Below are 19,404 nucleotides of genomic sequence, written 5' to 3'. Positions count from 1 at the left end.
GAACAAAGTTCTTGATCATTTTTCATACCTCTAACTCCTCCCTTATATTTGTTTTTGATGGCTGCGAGGCTGATGGTGTCGTCACCTTCTTCCTCCTCATCGTAGCGGTCAGGTTCCAGGTAGGAGGAGCTAAGGCCTCGCTGACTCTGCTTCTCTCTCATTCTGCGTTGCTGTGACTCCCTTCGAATAGAAGCCTTCAGGCGCTCCTCCTCTTTCTGTCAAGGCCAAAAGTTGCTTTTATACTTCTAAGTCACTTCAAAGTGCACATGGATACACTCTCCATTGATAACAACACCACCCCAATAAATGCAAATACTTTAAGGGAGGGCACCTCCATTTCAATCATTTTCATTAGTGCTCAGTCAGGTTTATCTACCTTTATCATTTCAGAGCGCTGGGACTCTGGATCTCTGCCGGCCATGGGTAGGATTCGAATCTTTTGTGTTTTTGAACACCTATCTGCCAAAGACAGGGTCATCTTCCTGTGGGTAGCGCTGTCTGTGGAGTGAGGCCTGTGATACATTGGGATAAAGATGGTTTAGTGGCTTTATAATGGTGAACCTAGATGCTGACTTAATTTTCTAAAGGGCCTGATAAAGGGAACATTTGTTTACTTTAATTTGTACAGTTTAACACAAAGGCATTTAACCGGATTAGATTATGAAACCAAAATACTGATACATTTCAAGGCCATTTTTCATATAAAACCATTTCCATTGTAAAAGCAGTCTTTTTATTTAAAAGATAAACAGGTCCTCATCAAATATTTCCACTCAAGGTAAACATTCTTTTAGGCCATTGTGTGTTACTCACACAATGTTTTCATTCAGTTTATTAGACACCCGATTAAGTTCTGTAATTTCAACTCCTGAGAGTTCAACATACCTGAAGGTAAGTTTGGTTTTGAAGACTGCCTGACCTTGCAAACCAGTTCCTTGCCTAATGAAAAGATGGTTATGATCCCCTTGAAGTGGAGCCTTGTAGACATCAAAAACTTCATTTCCGAGATGCAAGGACATACTACAATAATAAAACAAATTATAATTATTTGAACGCTGTATGCAGACAGTGACAGTTTTCCATGCTGGCTTTGGTGCCTTGAAATAACACAGAAATTCACAAGTCATTGGACTTTAATATAAGAACAGAGTTATTATTGGTGAAAAGGGAGACATCTTGCTGAAGTTTTTCATCTCGCACTCATCAGGACAGGCAAAATAATGCCAAATTTCAAACAATCACGACAATTTATACCACAGGAGAAAAGGGTTGCTGATTTGTTGGCAAGTCGACTCTGACTGGCCACGGCGATATCATGGAGAAAGCAACGGAAACTATAGGCTCCCCATTTTTCTGGGTAATTCAACAATGGCACAAGGCTTGAACATATTATTTTTGTTTACAGAGAACGTGTCCCTGCGTCTGAATGTATGCTGCTTCTATCAAGCAAAAGCAGGCCACATTACAAGCTTGACTGATTATCTTAAATTGGTTGGTGGTGCAGCTAGTAGCGCACTCAGGATTTTTCAGCAAATCCTGCCCAATCATGGGCTGTACTCTTGCTATTACAAGGTCAACTGGGCACTTTTCATGTCCAAATGTGGTGGTTTTGGCAATGAGATGAACTGCCAATCAATCAACACCTTTTCTCCTGTAATACACATTGTTGTGATAATTTGAAATTTGGCATTCTTGCATTTGTCCTGTGAGTGCAGGATGAAAAGCTTCAATGACATGTCTTTCATTTCAGTAATATTGAAGTTCTGAAACAGTTACTTATTCTTTAGGGAGTCAATTGTGTGTTAAAGAAATGAATTGATTCAGGCAGAAGACTGTCGATCAAACCAGCCTACCTTTCCACACTATTTCCTTGGTTGCTAATAACATTGAACCCATTTGCTGACAAAAGTTGGCAATGTCAGATATCTATCTAATTCCGATTTCATTCTTCAAAACAAAAACAAAAAAATTTGCTCAAGTTTTGAAAATAAAGTTGCTCTCTGCCCCTTTTCAAATAGGTTCCGGCACAGTACATATTATTAAATGGCCACTGTGATGAGCAGCCAACCCGGCAGTATTACTCGCCATTAAACACTAGGACACAATGCAGCTGTGTTGCTGAAAGAGCTGATCTCCATTTGGCATAGCTGCCTGCCAACTCATCTAAGACTATGCAAAAAAAAAACATCTAAGACTGTGCACTCACCAGATAGGGGACTATTAGTGGGAATTCCCAAGCTCCTCTTCAACCTCTCCCAAAACCCTAATGTGCAGTATATAATACTAGTGAACCAAACTGCTGAGCCACCAGGTACCCTAATAGTTACATTTTAAAATAGTCTTTCTCCATGTAATGCAAAATTGTGGAACTACCTCCCGCCAGAAACAGTTGATGTTAGCTCAATTCATGCTTTTGCATCTGAAATTGATAGATTTTTGCTGGACTAGGGTAAAAATAACGAAGACAGATGGATCAAGTTAAAGACACAACTCAGCCATGATCTCAATAAATGGCAGAACAGACCTACCCCTATTCATAATTATAAACTAAATTAGGAAAGTATGTTCAGAAAATAATGTTGCTTTTATAACAATATTCTCTTTTTTTAATAAATGTAGAATATCCAATTCATTTTTTTTTCCTATTAAGGGGCAATTTAGCGTGGTCAATCCACTTACCCTGCATATGTTTGGGTTGTGAGGGGAGATCCATGTAGACAAGGGGATAATTCAAACTCCACATGGACAGTGACCTGGGACCGGGATCGAACCCAGGTCCTCAATGCCATGAGGCAGCAGTGCTAACCATTGCGGCACCATGCCACCCTAACGTTATTCTCAGTTGGGGAGAATACATTCACACAATGATTTTGGCAGGACCCCAAAATAAATAATGGAAACTATAATGTAATGTAACTCTTTGTTAATAGTATTGCTGCTTAAAGGCAACATTAAAAATTGTTTTGTACTTTGTCAAATTCAGAAAAGAATTTGTATTTGATAGTGCAGATATGTGAGGCACTTTCAGTATCAGCATACCTGCAAATAAAGCAAAGTCAACTCTTTAAATATAAAAGACTAAAAAGAGCCCTGGTGATCTATTAGGACCGCGAATGAGAAACCCAACAATTTGCAATTTGTAAAACTGTGAGGGAAGTATACTTCGTCACAGGAATGATAGCAGTGACCAATAGGTATCATGGGTTTTAAAAAAAATTTAGCGTACACAATTCATTTTTTCCAATTAAGGGGCAATTTAGCGTGGTCAATCCACCTAGCCTGCACATCTTTGTGTTGTGGGGGCGAAACCCACGCAAACACTGGGAGAATGTGCAAACGGCACATGGATAGTGGCCCAGAGCCGGGATCGAACCTGGGACCTCGGCACCGTGAGGCAGCAGTGCTACTCACTGCGCCACCGTGCTGCCCTCGGTATCTTATGTCAAAATAAACTTCTCATCAATCACATCAGCAACCAAGTAACAGCTTTACAATTAACAGTTTCAATAGTTCTTAAATAAAAATAACTTTTTAAACTTACTCCCTACACCTGCAATCATACATATATTCTAATTAAGCAAACCAATATAGTTCAAAGGCTACTTATAAATAAAGTTAACAATCAGGTTTGCATCTATGCAAAGACCTTGGAGAAAACATTCCAGGAGCCAGCTGAATACCAGTCTTATCAGTTAAAATCCTATGGCAAACTACAGGCGGACCTGGCTCCACCCTTTAATTACATCATAAGGCATTCTTCGGTCTCCTCCCACTGAGAAGTCCCATGACCTGTTTATTCAGGACTAAGCACTGTCCCTCATAAATTATCTACACCCCAGGGATCCTCCAAAATTAAAACAATATTCCATTAGCCATGTATCTGTAAACAAGTAAATGGTTCAAAAATCAATTACCCACTTTTATGACCCCTTAATCACAGCTTTAGCAGACATACTGCCTGTATGTAACATTCCTAAAATTCATTTCACATTTTCGGTTTGCATTGTTGCAAAGAGTTATTTTTTCAATGTCTGTCTTTTAACCGTAAAATTTTCACTAGCTGGTGAGCAGATTTTGGGACAGGCTTTTAAGAACTTACATATCCCCAACTGATATCAGAGGCTTGAAAGTGCGCAGCATAAACTGAGGATCTCAAAATAAAATTTGTAAAACTGATAGGTGCAGCCATCAGGTCGTGCATTTCTATAAATGCATTACTTTTGAAAGGGGCTCCACCGCTTAATTGTTCCTACTGATGGGAGACATAATGCCAAAGGGTGACCAATCAAAATATCTACCGCTCTGTCTCACACTCGCTCTCATACACACAATTACAGATAAACACACATATTTGTTTGGCTTTTAAGAAAAGTAGCATTCTTCCTACATTCCTGAGGTCATAACGATCAATGCAGGTTGAATGAGCAGACTGTGCTCAGCATTATTTTTAATACATGGATATGTGACAAATAATAATAAGCAAACTTAAGCCAGGATCTTCAGAAGAAATCATAATATATCCAAGTAGAAATACAAAATATTGAGTTGTGCAGCCCTTGTCATCTTGGTCAGACATTTTAGTCTGTATTTGTAATGAATATTACTAACCTTCCATCTGACCATTTTACTATTCGAGCATTACTTTCGCGAGTTTCGTTTCCCTCTTCATCTTTACGCACTCGCCAGCGAATTGTGTTTTCAACCTAAGACCAGAAAACAAAATCCAATTTGAAGATGTCAATAGCTCGGGTACTTCCTTGATGAGAAAGTTCAATCCCCACCTTCCCCCACCCTCCAAAGTAAATCACATGCAGCAAAATCTCAACAATCAGGTGAGTTTACCACTTATCCTACAGAGAAGGCATTACCTTTAGCTTAAGTCTTGTTCTCCCTTCTTCATCCAACATTTCCTCATCTTCAAATTCATCTTCATAGTATTGGGGATCAAATGGTCTGAAGCAAAAACCCACAAAAAAAGATCATTTAAAAATGACTACAAACTTACTTACTCACTCTTCCAACTTCTTCCATCGGGCAGGAGATACAAAAGTCTGAGAACACGCATGAAGAGACTCAAAAACCGCTGTTACCAGACCCCTAAACGACCCTCTTATGGACTGACCTGATTAACACTACACCCTTGTATGCTTCACCCGATGCCTGTGTTTATGTAGTTTCATTGTGTAACTTGTGTTGTCCCATTATGTATTTTCTCTTATTTTCTTTTCTTTTTATGTACTTAATGATCTGCTGCGCTGCTCGCAGAAAAATACTTTTCACTGTACCTTTGTACACGTGCAATAAACAAAATCCAATCCAATCCAAACAACCTTAGCTCTTATAGTATGTGCTCAAGCAAGATGATTATAAAATATGAGCAGTAATCCTGATGCATCCTGTGCAAATTGACAGGGAGCTCACAAAACCACCTCGTGAATCAGGCGGATTCAGACATGAATTGTTTTCAGCTAACTGCTGGAGAGCACAGCAAAGAATAAATAGTTTTATAAAAAGGTCAATGCAGCCAGAACTCAGCTTTATCTTCTATCACAAAACATGCAGCTTTGTGATATAGTCAAATTGACATTAATCAACGTAATTTAATAAAGGAAGTGCTGCCTTTATCTTATCTCTGAGTTACTTGGGTCAGCATCTACACATGTATCATAAGACGATAAGACCACAGGAAATAGGAATAGGCCATCCAGCCTGTTCCACCGTTCAATAGGATAATGGCTGATCCGACATTCCTCACGTCCACTTTCCTGTCTGTCCTTTTCACATAACCCTTGATTGCCTTACTGATCAAGAATCTATCTCAGCCGTATATATACACAAGGGACTCTGCCCCCTCATGGCTCTCTATGGCAAGGAGTTCCAAAGACTCATACCCTCTGAGAGAGGAAATTCCTCCTCATGTCCAATTGACACCCTTTTACCCTGACTGTGCTTTCTGGTCCTAAACTCTCCCATGAGGTGAAACATCCTCTCAGCAATGAAATGAAATGAAAATGAAAATCGCTTATTGTCACAAGTAGCCTTCAAATGAAGTTACTGTGAAAAGCCCCGCGTCACCACATTCCGGCGCCTGTTCGGGGAGGTTGGTACGGGAATTGAACCGTGCTGCTGATCTGCCTTGGTCTGCTTTCAAAGCCAGCGATTTCGCCCTGTGCTAAACAGCCCCAGATTATCCTGCCAATTACCCTGTCAAGCCGCTTAAGAATGCTATATATTTCAATGAGATCACCTCTTATTCTTCTGAATTCCATTGTGTCCCAACCTGTTTAACCTTTGCTCATAAAACAATCCCACCATATCAAGGATCATTCCAATGAATATTCTCTGAACTGCCTGCAGTGAAATAATATATTTTCTTAGATAAGGGGGCCAAAACTGCTCACAGTACTTCTGATGTGATCTCACCAGTACCTTGTACAGTTGCAGCAAGATGTCCCTTCTCTTATACTCTATACCCCCTTGAAATAAGAGCCAACATTACATTCGCCTTCCCGAATACCTGCTGCACCTGTGTGCTCGCTTTCTGTGTTTTGTGCACAAGTACCCCCCTCCCCCCCGCAAGTCCCTTTGTGTTGCAGCTTTCTGCAGTTTTTCTCCATTTAAATAATACTTTGTTCTTTTATTCTCCCTTCCAAAGTGAACAACTTCACATTTTCCCACATTGTACTCCATTTTCCAACTTTTCACCCCACTTACTTAACTTATTAATATCTCTTTGGAAACTGTTTGTATCCCTCGCACAGCTTGTCTTTACACCTATTTTTGTGTTGTCTGCAAATTGGCTGCAGTACATTCACTTCCTTCCTCCAAGTCATTACTATATATTGTAACCAATTGTAATCCTAGCACTGACCCCTGTGGAACCCTACAGATTGCAGGTCACCAACCTGAAAAAGAACCCCTTATCCCCACTCACTGTTTCCTGCCCATTAGTCAATTCTCTATCCGTACCAATATACTACCTCCAACACCATGGGCTCTTAGCTTATGACTATCCTTTTGTGGGGTACCTTGTTGAATGTCTTCTGGAAGTCCAAATACAACACATCTACTAGTTCCCCTCTATCCACTCTGGTTGAGGCTTCCTCGAATAACTCTAATAAATTAGTCAGACACAATTTCTCTTCCATGGAGCTATGCTGACTCTGCTTTTTTAGATTATGAATTTCCAAACGTGCTGCTATTACTTCCTTAATATTGATTCCAACATTTTTCCAACAATAGATGTTAGGCTAATCGGCCTACAGTTTCCCGCTTTTTGCCTCCCTCCCTTTTTAAATAGAGATGTCACATTGGCAGTTTTCCAATCCTCCGGTACTTCTCCAGAATACAAGGATTTTTGGAAAATTACAATCAATGACTCCACTATCCCTGAAGCAACTTCTTTTAGGATCCTAGGATGCAAGCTATCAAAGCCGGGGGCTTATCTGCCTTTAGCCCCATTGGTTTGTATCATACTACTTCTCTAGTAATGGTGGTGGTATTTAATTCCTCCCCCATATTCTTTAGTATTAATGCGACTTTCGAAATATCTTCCACCACAAAGGAAATATTAAAATTTTCTGATTACAAAAAGGTCACATTGTATGAAAATTACAAAGCGATTTTAACAGATTAAGTAAATGGGCAAAGACTGTGCCAAATGGATTTTAACATGCGGGATCATCCACTTTGGACCTGACTTGGGTAGAAACCGGAGCACCCAGAGCAGACACGGGGAGAACGTGCAAACTCCACACAGACATTCACCCAAGGTCGGAATTGAACCTGGGTCCCTGGCGCTGTGAGACAACAGTGCTAACCAAAGGGCCACCCTGCCGCCCTAGTAAGAAGCCAGAAGACTGATCCCTAACATCAGAGAACCATTTTGAAATTTGTCTTTAAATAGAGGTAACAAAAACACAACCTTCTATTCACGAGTTCCTTATGCAACACATTGAATGGATTTCGAAGCAGAATAGTGGAAGGAGAAACTCTAAATTAATTGACTGCATACTATCTTGAAAAACTGTAAAAATATTTCTGGATGAGCTAAAATGGGCCAAATAATCCTTTGCATCTGTGCTGTGATCAAAAGTGGGCGAGATATCTGGCTTGTACATTCATACTAATATTTAAGAAGATGCAAGATACAAGTCTGACATACCTGGGCTCCACACTAAGAAAGTTAGGTAGTTTAACAAAGTACAGATCATTTCCCAAATCAGTGTTCACTTTAGGTATCTCTACTTCAATCCGTGTTTCTGGGATTGCTTCTTCTTCTTGATGTTCCTGGTCCATGCCATACCCATCCTGAAGAAAAAAGAAAATAATTAAGCTGGGAACGACAAGGATTGATGCCAACTGTATATCCACCCAGAACAGCGAGAGAGCCTTTGATTTAGTGGATAGCATTGCTGTCCCCCCTCGACTCAACCCCCCCCCCCCCCCCACCAGAGGATTTCAACTCCATAAAGTCCCAGTTAGTTGAGATCAGAGATCCAGCTCTAAATGATGTTCATATCTAGCCAGATACTCTCCTTGGGTGTGGAAGTTATATGACTTGTGGAAGCCATAAAAATCTCCCCTGCATGGGACAAATTCCTTTCAGCTGGTATGAAGGTGGTTATGACTATTGAAGGAACTTTCAGGCCACAGTTCCTCAGATTATTAGTTAGGGTAGAGTAGCATAGCGGTTATGTCCAGAGGTCTGAACTAATGATCCCATAAGGGTCGTTTCTGCTGATTCCCTTATTTCAACCTTCCTTTATTTTTGCTGTTATCATTTTGATCCAAGGATGCTTAATGGACATGTATCTTTAAGTCAAGTAGGAGAGAGGAGGAGGAATTCAAGAAGTTGCAACATAGTATACGGTGCTGCTAGCTTTGGACAGCAAGACCCAAACTTTTCTGCACCTGAGAGATGGGTTTGATTAACTGGCTTGCCAAAGAGCTATATTCTTCCCGGTAATTCCCGGTAGGGGCTTTTTCCCCTTTACTTTTTATTTTTATTCCCCCTCCTCCCCTCTGCATTTATCTGTCGTGTGTGTGTGTATATATATTAGAGAGGGGGGGGGGGGGCAAGTTAAAGTGGGGGATTAGGAATTAGATGATAGTCAACCAGTTGTATTTGATTATAATTATTTATTTCATTATAGCTCTTGATATAAATAAAAAGTAAATGTGTTTAAATTTACAAACCTGGTGACTATAATTATTGGGCAGGCTAGGACCAAAGATTTTGAGTATTTTTCTAAGAATTATTTGTGAATTCAATTGTGTTGCGACTCCGGGTCAAGTGGGACTGGAATTGACTGCACACTAACCCAGGATGTCGTAACAATCCAGAGACACAAGTTCATTTTTTAAAATTCATTTATGGGATGTGGTCATTGCTGACATAGCCAACATTTATTGCCCATCCCCAATTCCCCTTGACCTGAAGTCAGTTTTTTTTAAAATCTGGAATAACATAGAACGTACAGTGCAGAAGGAGGCCATTGGACCATCAGGTCTGCACCGACCCATTTAAGCCCTCACTTCCGCCCTAGCCCCGTAACCCAATAACCCCATCTAACCTTTTTCGACACAAGGACAATTTAGCATGGCCAATCCGCCTAACCTGCACGTATTTGGATTGTGGGAGGAAACCCACGCAGACACAGGGAGAACGTGCAGACTCCAAACAGACAGTGACCCAGCGGGGAATTGAATCTGGACGCCACAGTGCTAACCACTTGTGCTACCGTGCTGCCCAAATAAAAATATTCTATTTGCAATGGTGGCCACGAAACCCAGCGAGTTGTTGTAAAAATCCATCTAGTTCACCAATGCCCTTCTTGGTAGGAAATGTGTTAATTCTACCAGGTTTTACCTTTATATGTGACTCCAGGCCCACAGCAATGTAGTTAACTCTAACTGCCTCCTGGAGTGGGTTAGCAAGCCACTCAGTTGTATCAAAATACTATGACAAAGTATAATCACCACAAGGACTGCAGTGGCTCAATAAGGTTGCTCACCATCACCTCTTTAAGGGCACTCAGGGATGGGCATTAAATTTTGACCTCGTCTGTGATGCCCACATCCCATGAACAAACATTTGTTTAAAAACCTGCAAATCCTTTTGGTACTTCACATTATCTTTTCAGGGAAGAGGAGAAATTACCTTTTACGGGAAGAAGGGAAAAGTTGCAACAAAAAACACGAAATAGAATTTAAAGACATATTCGATGTTATGTAGTACCGTTAGCCTTCTCCTAAAAGCATAGATTGCATACTGAAATTATTTTCCTAGTTTGCGAACAACCAAAAGAATTATTGCAATCGTCTTGGATACACTCCCGTCATCTGCAGAAACTGTACTGCAACAGGGTGATGAGTCAATGGCACGAAGTCACTCTTGCCAGCCCCGAGCTCCTGATGGGCACGAGCACATTTCATAGAACTGCACCGATTTAGCAATTACCCAGAAAAGTGAATCATTCTCACAAGCTGATTAGCAGGACTGCTTTAAGACTGTGGTTTGACATAGGTTGCACAGGGTCAATGGAATGTACCTAACTCTTACATACAAACAAACAAGGCGCAGGAGTAGGCCATTCAACCCCTCAGGCCTACCCCGCATTTGATAAGATCATGGCTGATCTGATACTAACCTCAAATCTGCATCCCACCTACCTCTGATAACCTAGCTCACCAAGAATCTATCCATCTATGTCTTAAAAGGTGGCTGGTTTAGCACAGTGGGATAAACAGTTGGCTTGTAATGCAGAACAAGACCAGCAGCTAGTGATCAATTCCCGTACCGGCCTCCCCGAACAGGTGCCGGAATGTGGCGGCTAGGGGTTTTTCACAGTAACTTCATTGAAGCCTACTTGTGACAATAAAGGATTATTATTATTATTAAAAATACTCAAAGACTTTGCTTCGACTGCCTTTTCAGGAAGGGATTTCTAAAGCCTCACAACCCTCTGACAGAATTTATTTAGCCTCATCTCCATTTTATATGGACGACAAGTATATTTATTGATATTTTAACAAACAACACAAGAAAATCACAAGAATGATACAGCACAGCAAGCAAAAACAAAAGGCCCCACATACATGGACAAGAGGAGGACAGGAGAACAGCAGTATAACAAGCTTAATACGATCATTAGACCTAACCTGATGCCTCTATAAGAGAACGAGAAACAGAATATGGCCATAAAAAAACACAGTAAAATGGAGCACACCTTCCATGCAGCGATTGTTCACAACTGCCACGAGAGTTCAGGATACATTTTTCGTGCCCTGTTCGGGCGCTGTTTTAAACAGTGACCCCTAGCTCTAGATTCTCCCCCAAGAGGAAACATCCTCTCCACATCCACCCTGTCAAGACCCCTCAGGATTTTTTATGTTTCCATCAAGTCACCTCTTACTCTTTTAAACTCCAGCGTATACAAGCCTAGCTTGTCCAACCTTTGTTCATAAAACAACTCATCTGGTCTTACCATATACCCAGATTGAAAGTACTTAATGTTGGGACTGAGTACCCAAAAATGAAGAGTGCTCCATTTTCCAGTGCTAACATTCCTAATTTTTGATGAACACAAAAAATCACCAAGGATGATAAAACAGTTAAAATGTCACCCCATAACGTTCAATTTGACATGCGGACTAGTTAAAAATTTAAAGAACAGTGCAACAGTGTCACTATTTACAAAGGTGTAACATCACTTTATGCAATGCCAATCTAACATTCCTCTTTGTTTTTATTTTGAGAATCCAGATCCCAAGTCCCATGAATTAAAAATTTACCAGCCAGTGGAAACTATTACTTTCTCTAACCCTCTTAATCTTGAACCTCTATTCACCCAGCAATAATTTTAGAGAATCGCCCCAACACATATAATCGGACTGTGGCCTAGCCAATGCCTTGCGCAAATTCAATGTCACTTTTTTCTTTTTTCAATCAATTCCCAGCTCCATACGAGCAGCAATCTTTCTCAGTTTTAAATCATGAAAGGTTTTAATAAGAATAGGCGCAGAGCGTTTCCACTTGGGGGAAGACTAGAGGTCGCCAATATGACAGTCACCAAGAAATCAAATTGGAAATTCCAAAGAGTCTTGGCCAGAGAGCTGGGAATACAAAGCTTTCTACCACAGAGAGCAGCTGAGGTGAATAGAGTGGATGCATTTTAAGGAAGCAAGATAAGCATAGGAAGGAAAAGGAAAAAGAGGGTTTTGCTGATAGAATTGAGCGGAAGAATGAGGGGGTGCTTGAATGGAGCACAATGATGACATGAACTGGTTAGACTGAATGGCCAATCTCTGCACTATGTAATTCTATATGCAATTTTGACACGGCTGAACGCAACTTTATTAAAACTTTCAAGTATTCAAATTAAATTGGAGGAAATTCAACTTAAAATGTCCAAGTTTCTGCAGTAGTCGCAGTCTAGAAGATGAAAAATAGACTTATTAGAAATGTTTAACAAATACTTACTACAGGTTGGCCTGGAGTGGGAGGCTTCTCACCTTCGCTATCGGATGAAATATCATCTGCACCCCCAAAAAGATCATCGCCTTCTATTTTATCTGCAGCACAGTCACATCATCAATATATTTAGGAAAAGATTGCACAGTAGTGTATAAAGTAGCAGCACCAATATTCTGGTACCTTCTTTTCTTTAAAGTAGAGAGATGGTTTGTGAACAAAACTTTTTCACCAGAAGGATAAAATAGCTAAAAGAATCTTACCTGCATCTTTTGCATCACTGTCAGAATCAGAATCGGAAGCAATTCTTTTCTTTGTTTTTTGTCTAACTATTTCATCATCACTGTCACTGTCTCTTGCAGAAACTGAAATGGAGGACAGTTTAAAAGACAACTTTTTAAACTCAGACTGGCCTGTAACTTCCGCAGAGTGGTAATCTCCGTTGGATTGCCACTTTCGCTGGACTTACCTTTGCTGGGATTCTGAAGCCCCCTATCTCACCCAGCCTTCCTCACTCAGGCCGAATGAGACAGGAGCAGCGAAGCATCATCGTTGAGTAACTGGCCTGTAGAGGGAAGTCACTTCCCCTTTTTGTGACAGTAGCAGCCGTAAAGCGGAGATTTAAAGGGACAATTTAAAGGGAGCAGGTAAACCTTATACCTTCTGCACTGTAAATTCTATGAAAAACAGAAAATGACAGCATCTGTGGAGAGAGAATAGAGCTCATATTTCAAGTCTAGATGACTCTTTGTCAAAGTCTTCAAGTTTAGGCAATCGGAGGGGGGGGGGGAAAGAGTGTGTGTGTGCGCCTTTGTCTGTGAATATAAAAAGGAGGTGGGGGGTGTGGATGTCCCACCTGGGAGCAGAGGTCCGGTCTGGGAGCGGGAGGTCCGGTCTGGGAGCGGGAGGTCCCGTCTGGGAGCGGGAGGTCCCGTCTGGGAGAGGGAGGTCCCGTCTGGGAGAGGGAGGTCCCGTCTGGGAGAGGGAGGTCCCGTCTGGGAGAGGGAGGTCCCGTCTGGGAGAGGGAGGTCCCGTCTGGGAGAGGGAGGTCCCGTCTGGGAGAGGGAGGTCCCGTCTGGGAGAGGGAGGTCCCGTCTGGGAGAGGGAGGTCCCGTCTGGGAGAGGGAGGTCCCGTCTGGGAGAGGGAGGTCCCGTCTGGGAGAGGGAGGTCCCGTCTGGGAGAGGGAGGTCCCGTCTGGGAGAGGGAGGTCCCGTCTGGGAGAGGGAGGTCCCGTCTGGGAGAGGGAGGTCCCGTCTGGGAGAGGGAGGTCCCGTCTGGGAGAGGGAGGTCCCGTCTGGGAGAGGGAGGTCCCGTCTGGGAGAGGGAGGTCCCGTCTGGGAGAGGGAGGTCCCGTCTGGGAGAGGGAGGTCCCGTCTAGGAGCAGGAGGTTCCGCCTGGGAGTGGAGGTCCATCTGGGATGTACCGGGAGGGAAGGATCGGACCCAGTCGTAGCAGGTTCCTTTAACTCGAGTAACTCGGGGCTAAATCATTTCTGTTGGATGGTTCCCAGCTCAGCGCAATTGTCCGGAGGAAGTTAGCACTTCTGGGCAATTGCCAGATAAATGCTTACATGGGAACGTCTGAGGGTTTCCTCAGCACATCATTGGGCAACGCCCGAAACACGACGCTGGGGAAACCAGGTGTTGTGGGCCAGAAACTTATTCACACCCCCCTTCCTCACCCAGCCATTTTCACAGAAAGTTAAATTATAGAAGCAATATTACAAAGAGCAGGACTGCTCAAAATCAAATTCGGAGTGATACTCCCAATATACAAGATTACAAATATTGAAGTTGTGAATATTTGAAAAATATGTAGCCCTATTTCGCCAACTTATAATATTGAAAACTGATTAAAGCAACTGATTTTTCCATGTGGAAAATGAAAATGCTGAATTCTGCCATTAGACAGATTCTCAGTAAATTGGGAACAAATAAACATTTGGAAATATAAATAATGACTCACAGGTCGGAATTCTCCCAACCAGCCCATGGTGGTTTTGGTGGCGGGCGCCAAAAAGTCGGAAACCCACCGACGTAAAATCCCTTTGCCATTCTCCCAATGGTGGGTGACTATTCCCACTGGCAGGGGGGGCAAATGAAACTTGCATCTCATGAATGCTTCTTAAAACAGTTGCCCATCGGCCTCCCGTCAAACCTTTCAATCTTGCGTCACGCCAGTAGGAATTTACGCCAGTGCCGAATCTGACTGATAAAACAGTGGTGTGAACAAGGCAGAGACTTTGGGGTGAGTGCAACAACTTTCTGCCGTAGTGCTGCACTGCTCACCACTCTGCTGGAGCAGACCGGTTCCTGCCTCCAGCTCCATGCCGGACTGGTCTTCATGGACAGCACTGTGCTGCTAGACCATGGACCCTCCAGCGTCGCCGAGTCGGATCACCAGTACTGTGCCTGGTGTTGGGGAGTACAGGGGTCTCCTTCCCCCTGGTGCCACACAGCAGTGTTTATCTGGACAGCACTGTGCTGCGGGGTTCATGCAGCTACCGCAACCAAGGTCTGAAGTTCGACCAGGGATGGAGTGCGAGGTGAGGCCAGGTTGTGAGGCCTAATGAAGAAAAAGGGGGCAATTTGGAAGAGCTATGCAAGGATGGGGGAGTGGTGATGACTCACGATGGCAAGCAGAGAAACAAGGAGGTGGGTGAAGACAAACAATGGAAGGCAGAGAGAAGGCCAAGGGGAGGGAAGCTTGACCCCAACAAGACTGCATGAAAAGATCACAAAGGGGTCAAACATCATACACTGGAAGGAGATGGATGAAGGCTCCAGATGCGGTGAGTAGAAGTCCAAGTGAGGCATGGGTGCCATGCACGTGACGGGCTCGGGAGGTGGCTGAATTGAGGAACAGACATATTCTAGAGACCGCTAGCCCTTTTCCTTTGGGTTGCTGACATTCTGCATGGTCTGGTACATAAGTAATGAGCTTCCAAGTGCAGGATCTGCGTGAGATCCCACTGTTCCGGTTGGCCGGAGCCGCCCGCCACTGCACTTAGTCTCGAAATGGGAGAACTCCGCCACGGATTTCCACACACAGGTTACTTATTTCATTTACCCTTGATGAATCTTTGATGACCACATTTTAAATGGTATGTCAAATGGTTCTATCACAGATTATGATACCTTAAAAAGGTTGAAAAAAGTTTAACTTCATATTTGTGGGACCACACAAGCAATTTGAAGGGAAAACTAAGCAATATTTTGACCGACACCTATCAAGACCTCAAAGCATCTTTTGCAAACCGGATTATCAGTTTTGAACAATCTGAAACCATTGATAGGGAACCTGAAAAGCGACACACAAACGGTTGCTTCTTCTTGTGACGATCAACATATTGAACCAACACGACTCACAGGGTTCTTCTGGCATGATGTTTCAATTAAGTCAGCTTAGACTGGGCTGTACTAATGCTCAAGAAACTTGCCCAATCAGTACCTGAGCCACACAGACCGGTAACGCACCAAGTTCAATCCTCCTCTCTGCCAAATAATTTACCTGATTTATGTTCCTGCTCATCGTCCGAAAGATGCTGTTCCTCATCCGAATGATGTGGTTTTCCCTCTTCATCTGATTGGTCACTTCTGGATTCTCTCTCCCATTTCTCATTCTCAGAGTGCGCCTCCTTTCCAGAAACCTCAGCATCTGACTGGTTACTGGCAGCATCGGAGTGGGAATGGTTACTGGCGACATCAGATCGGGAATGGGCGCTGCCGGCATCGGAATGGACATTGCCAGCTTCGGAGTGGGATCGCACGCTGCCAGCATCAGATTGGATGCTGCCAGCTTCGGAGTGGACACTGCCAGCATCGGTACCGGTACTCCCAGCATCAGAATGGGGACTGCCCACATCAGAGTGCACACTGCCAGCGTCAGAGTGCGCACTGCCAGCGTCAGAATGGGCACTGCCAGCGTCAGAATGGGCACTGCCAGCGTCAGAATGCGCACTGCCAGCGTCAGAATGCGCACTGCCAGCGCCAGAATGCGCACTGCCAGCGCCAGAATGCGCACTGCCAGCGCCAGAATGCGCACTGCCAGCATCAGAATGCGCACTGCCAGCGTCAGAATGCGCACTGCCAGCGTCAGAATGCGCACTGCCAGCGTCAGAATGCGCACTGCCAGCGTCAGAATGCACACTGCCACGATCAGAATGCACACTGCCATGATCAGAATGCACACTGCCAGCCTCAGAGCCCACACTGCCTGCATCAGAATGCATGCTGCCCGCATCAGAACGATTGTCGTCATCTTCATTGTCAAACTGTTGTTCCTCAGAGCCACTTTGCTGCTCTGTCTCTGAATGCTGGACATCATCTTGCTCAGAGTGTCCTGAAGCTATGGACTGGTTATCAGATCTGTCGTCACTTCCACTGTGTCTTGAGTGTACTTCATCCTCACTGTCCTCTCCAAATAACTCTTTATTACTAGGCTTTGCAGCCTCTCTCCCATCTTCATCCTCATTCGCACCTTCTCTTTCACTTTCGCTCCCTGAAGGATTGCTTTCTGATGCTGCTCGTTCCTGCTCCGAATCAGAGCCTGATCCAGATCCCGAGTCAAAATCTGTGGAACAAACAAATCAATCTGATGAATCTGGCTCCGTTTCTGTCTCTGTACTCAAATTAAAAGATATTGTGACAGTAATATTAGCCTTTTGTGTAGCTTGATTCCAATACGAAAATGAAATTAAATTAAAATTGCTTACTGTCACAAGTAAGCTTCAAATGAAGTTACTGTGAAAAGCCTCTGGTCGCCACATTCTGGCGCCTGTCCGGGGAGGCTGGTACGGGAATTGAACGGCACTGCTGGCCTGCCTTTGTCTGCTTTAAAAGTCAGCTATTTAGCCTTGTGCTAAACCAGCCCCTAATAATAATCACTTATTGTCACAAGTACATTTCAATGAAGTTATTGTGAAAAACACAAAAATGGCCATCAAATCTCAAAGTGGAACTTGAGCAAGGGAGGCACAGTGGTTGGCACTGCTGCATCACAGCACCAGGGATCCGGGTGCAATTCCAGCCTTGGGTCACTGTCTGTGCAGAGTCTGCATGTTCACCCAGTGTCTGCGTGGGTTTCCTCTGGGTGCTCCGGTTTCCTTCCACAGTCCAAAGATGTGCAGGTTAGGTGGGGTTAGGGAGTGAGCCTGGATAGGGTGTCTTTCAATGGGTTGATGCAGACTCGATGGGCTGAATGGCCTCCTGCACTGTAGAGATTGTATGGTTCTGAGGGAAGGCAGGGTGTTTTAGAGACTAAAATGCCAGTTTCCATCGCTCCTTTTTGGTTCTGCTGGTGGCTCAGATCTTAACAGGTTTGATCAGCTCAAGTCCACAGATCTGCACTGGCAAAAAAGGTTTCAGATGGGGAGCTGGTGGGTGGTCTGAGCCCCCAATAGGCCCCCATCCAGTAACAACAAGCAGGGGCTCCTTGGTCAGTCAACAAGAGTCTGAGCATCTTTTAATGGCCAAAGCCTCTGGGCCCGGCCGGCCGGCCTGCGCCGCCTCAGTCCGTGAGTACATCCGACAGGGCGATGGTGACAGAACCCGGGCAAGTGCACTGTTTACCCCCAGCCCCGGGGCGCCGGTTACCTTTCTGCTCGGGCTCGCTGTCCCCGTCGCTGCCAAATAGATCCGCCATGTCCGCCATCTTGCCGAGTCGCAAAGACAGCCGGAACTGCAGGCCGCCCAATCACTTTACGGCACTCGTCGCGCGGCAACGCATGCGCACGGCCAGGGAGGGGAAAGCCAGCGTTGCCGCACGCGGAATTCACCGGGGCCAGAGCTGCAGCCACGTTCCCTAACCTGCCAGGGAGGGGAGCTGTAGCCACATTCCCTAACCCGCCAGGGAGGGGAGCTGCAGCCACATTCCCTAACCCGCCAGGGAGGGGAGCTGCAGCCACATTCCCTAACCCGCCAGAGGGGGGCGCTGCAGCCACATTCCCTAACCTGCCAGAGGGGGCGCTGCAGGCTCAATCCCAAACCCGCCAGAGGGGCCGCTGCAGCCACGTTCCCTAACCGAGCAAAGGGCCCGCTGTAGCCAATTCCCTAACCAGCCAGAGGGGGCAATGTAGCCATATTCCCTAACCTGCCAGAGGGGCCGCTGCAGCCACATTCCCTAACCTGCCAGAGGGGCCGCTGTAGCCACATTCCCTAACCCGCCAGAGGGGCCGCTGCAGCCATATTCCCTAACCCGCCAGGGAGGGGAGTTGCAGCCACATTCCCTAACCAGCCAGAGCGGGCACTGCAGCCACATTCCCTAACCCACCAGGGAGGGGAGCTGCAGCCACATTCCCTAACCCGCCAGAGGGGGCGCTGCAGCCACATTCCCTAACCCGCCAGTGGTCCCGCTGCAGCCACATTCCCTAACCCGCCAGGGAGGTGAGCTGCAGCCACATTCCCTAAAAGGGGCAGCACGGTAGCATAGTGGTTAGCATCAATGCTTCACAGCTCCAGGGTCCCAGGTTCGGTTCCCGGCTGGGTCACTGTCTGTGTGGAGTCTGCACGTCCTCCCCGTGTGTGCGTGGGTTTCCTCCGGATGCTCCGGTTTCCTCCCACAGTCCAAAGATGTGCGGGTTAGGTGGATTGGCCATGCTAAATTGCCCGTAGTGTCCTAAAAAGTAAGGTTAAGGGGGAGTTGTTGGGTTACGGGTATAGGGTGGATACGTGAGTTTGAGTGGGGTGATCATTGCTCGCAACATCGAGCGCCGAAGGGCCTGTTCTGTGCTGTAATGTTCTAAATCTAACCCGCCAGAGGGGAGCTGCAGCCACATTCCCTAACTCGCCAGGGAGGGGAGCTGCAGCCACATTCCCTAACCCGCCAGTGGTCCCGCTGTAGCCACATTCCCTAACCAGCCAGAGGGGGCACTGTAACCACATTCCCTAACCCGCCAGGGAGGGGAGCTGCAGCCACATTCCCTAACCTG

At 44.9% G+C, this 19,404-nt stretch overlaps 1 protein-coding gene across 2 annotated transcripts in view; it reads right to left on the bottom strand.

The window, feature by feature from the left end:
• leo1 (LEO1 homolog, Paf1/RNA polymerase II complex component) overlaps positions 1 to 18,220 on the bottom strand; it is a 29,949-nt gene extending 11,729 nt beyond the window's left edge. For both annotated transcript variants that reach the window (XR_005462502.1, XM_038813214.1), the window contains exons 1-10: positions 18,071 to 18,220; positions 15,987 to 17,048; positions 12,739 to 12,840; positions 12,485 to 12,576; positions 8,165 to 8,310; positions 4,869 to 4,953; positions 4,609 to 4,703; positions 886 to 1,020; positions 377 to 512; positions 29 to 215 (exon numbers count right to left, since the gene is read on the bottom strand). Coding sequence is in view for 1 of the 2 variants with exons in the window: in XM_038813214.1 (XP_038669142.1) it covers positions 29 to 215; positions 377 to 512; positions 886 to 1,020; positions 4,609 to 4,703; positions 4,869 to 4,953; positions 8,165 to 8,310; positions 12,485 to 12,576; positions 12,739 to 12,840; positions 15,987 to 17,048; positions 18,071 to 18,128 (2,098 nt within the window). In the remaining variant the exon portion in view is untranslated. The remainder of the gene's footprint in view (positions 1 to 28; positions 216 to 376; positions 513 to 885; positions 1,021 to 4,608; positions 4,704 to 4,868; positions 4,954 to 8,164; positions 8,311 to 12,484; positions 12,577 to 12,738; positions 12,841 to 15,986; positions 17,049 to 18,070) is intronic.
• Positions 18,221 to 19,404: the final 1,184 nt, after the last annotated feature.

Source organism: Scyliorhinus canicula, chromosome 12 (assembly GCF_902713615.1).
Source record: "Scyliorhinus canicula chromosome 12, sScyCan1.1, whole genome shotgun sequence".
In the NCBI taxonomy this organism is placed as follows: domain Eukaryota; kingdom Metazoa; phylum Chordata; class Chondrichthyes; order Carcharhiniformes; family Scyliorhinidae; genus Scyliorhinus; species Scyliorhinus canicula.
This window is presented reverse-complemented; position numbering and strand designations above follow the sequence as displayed.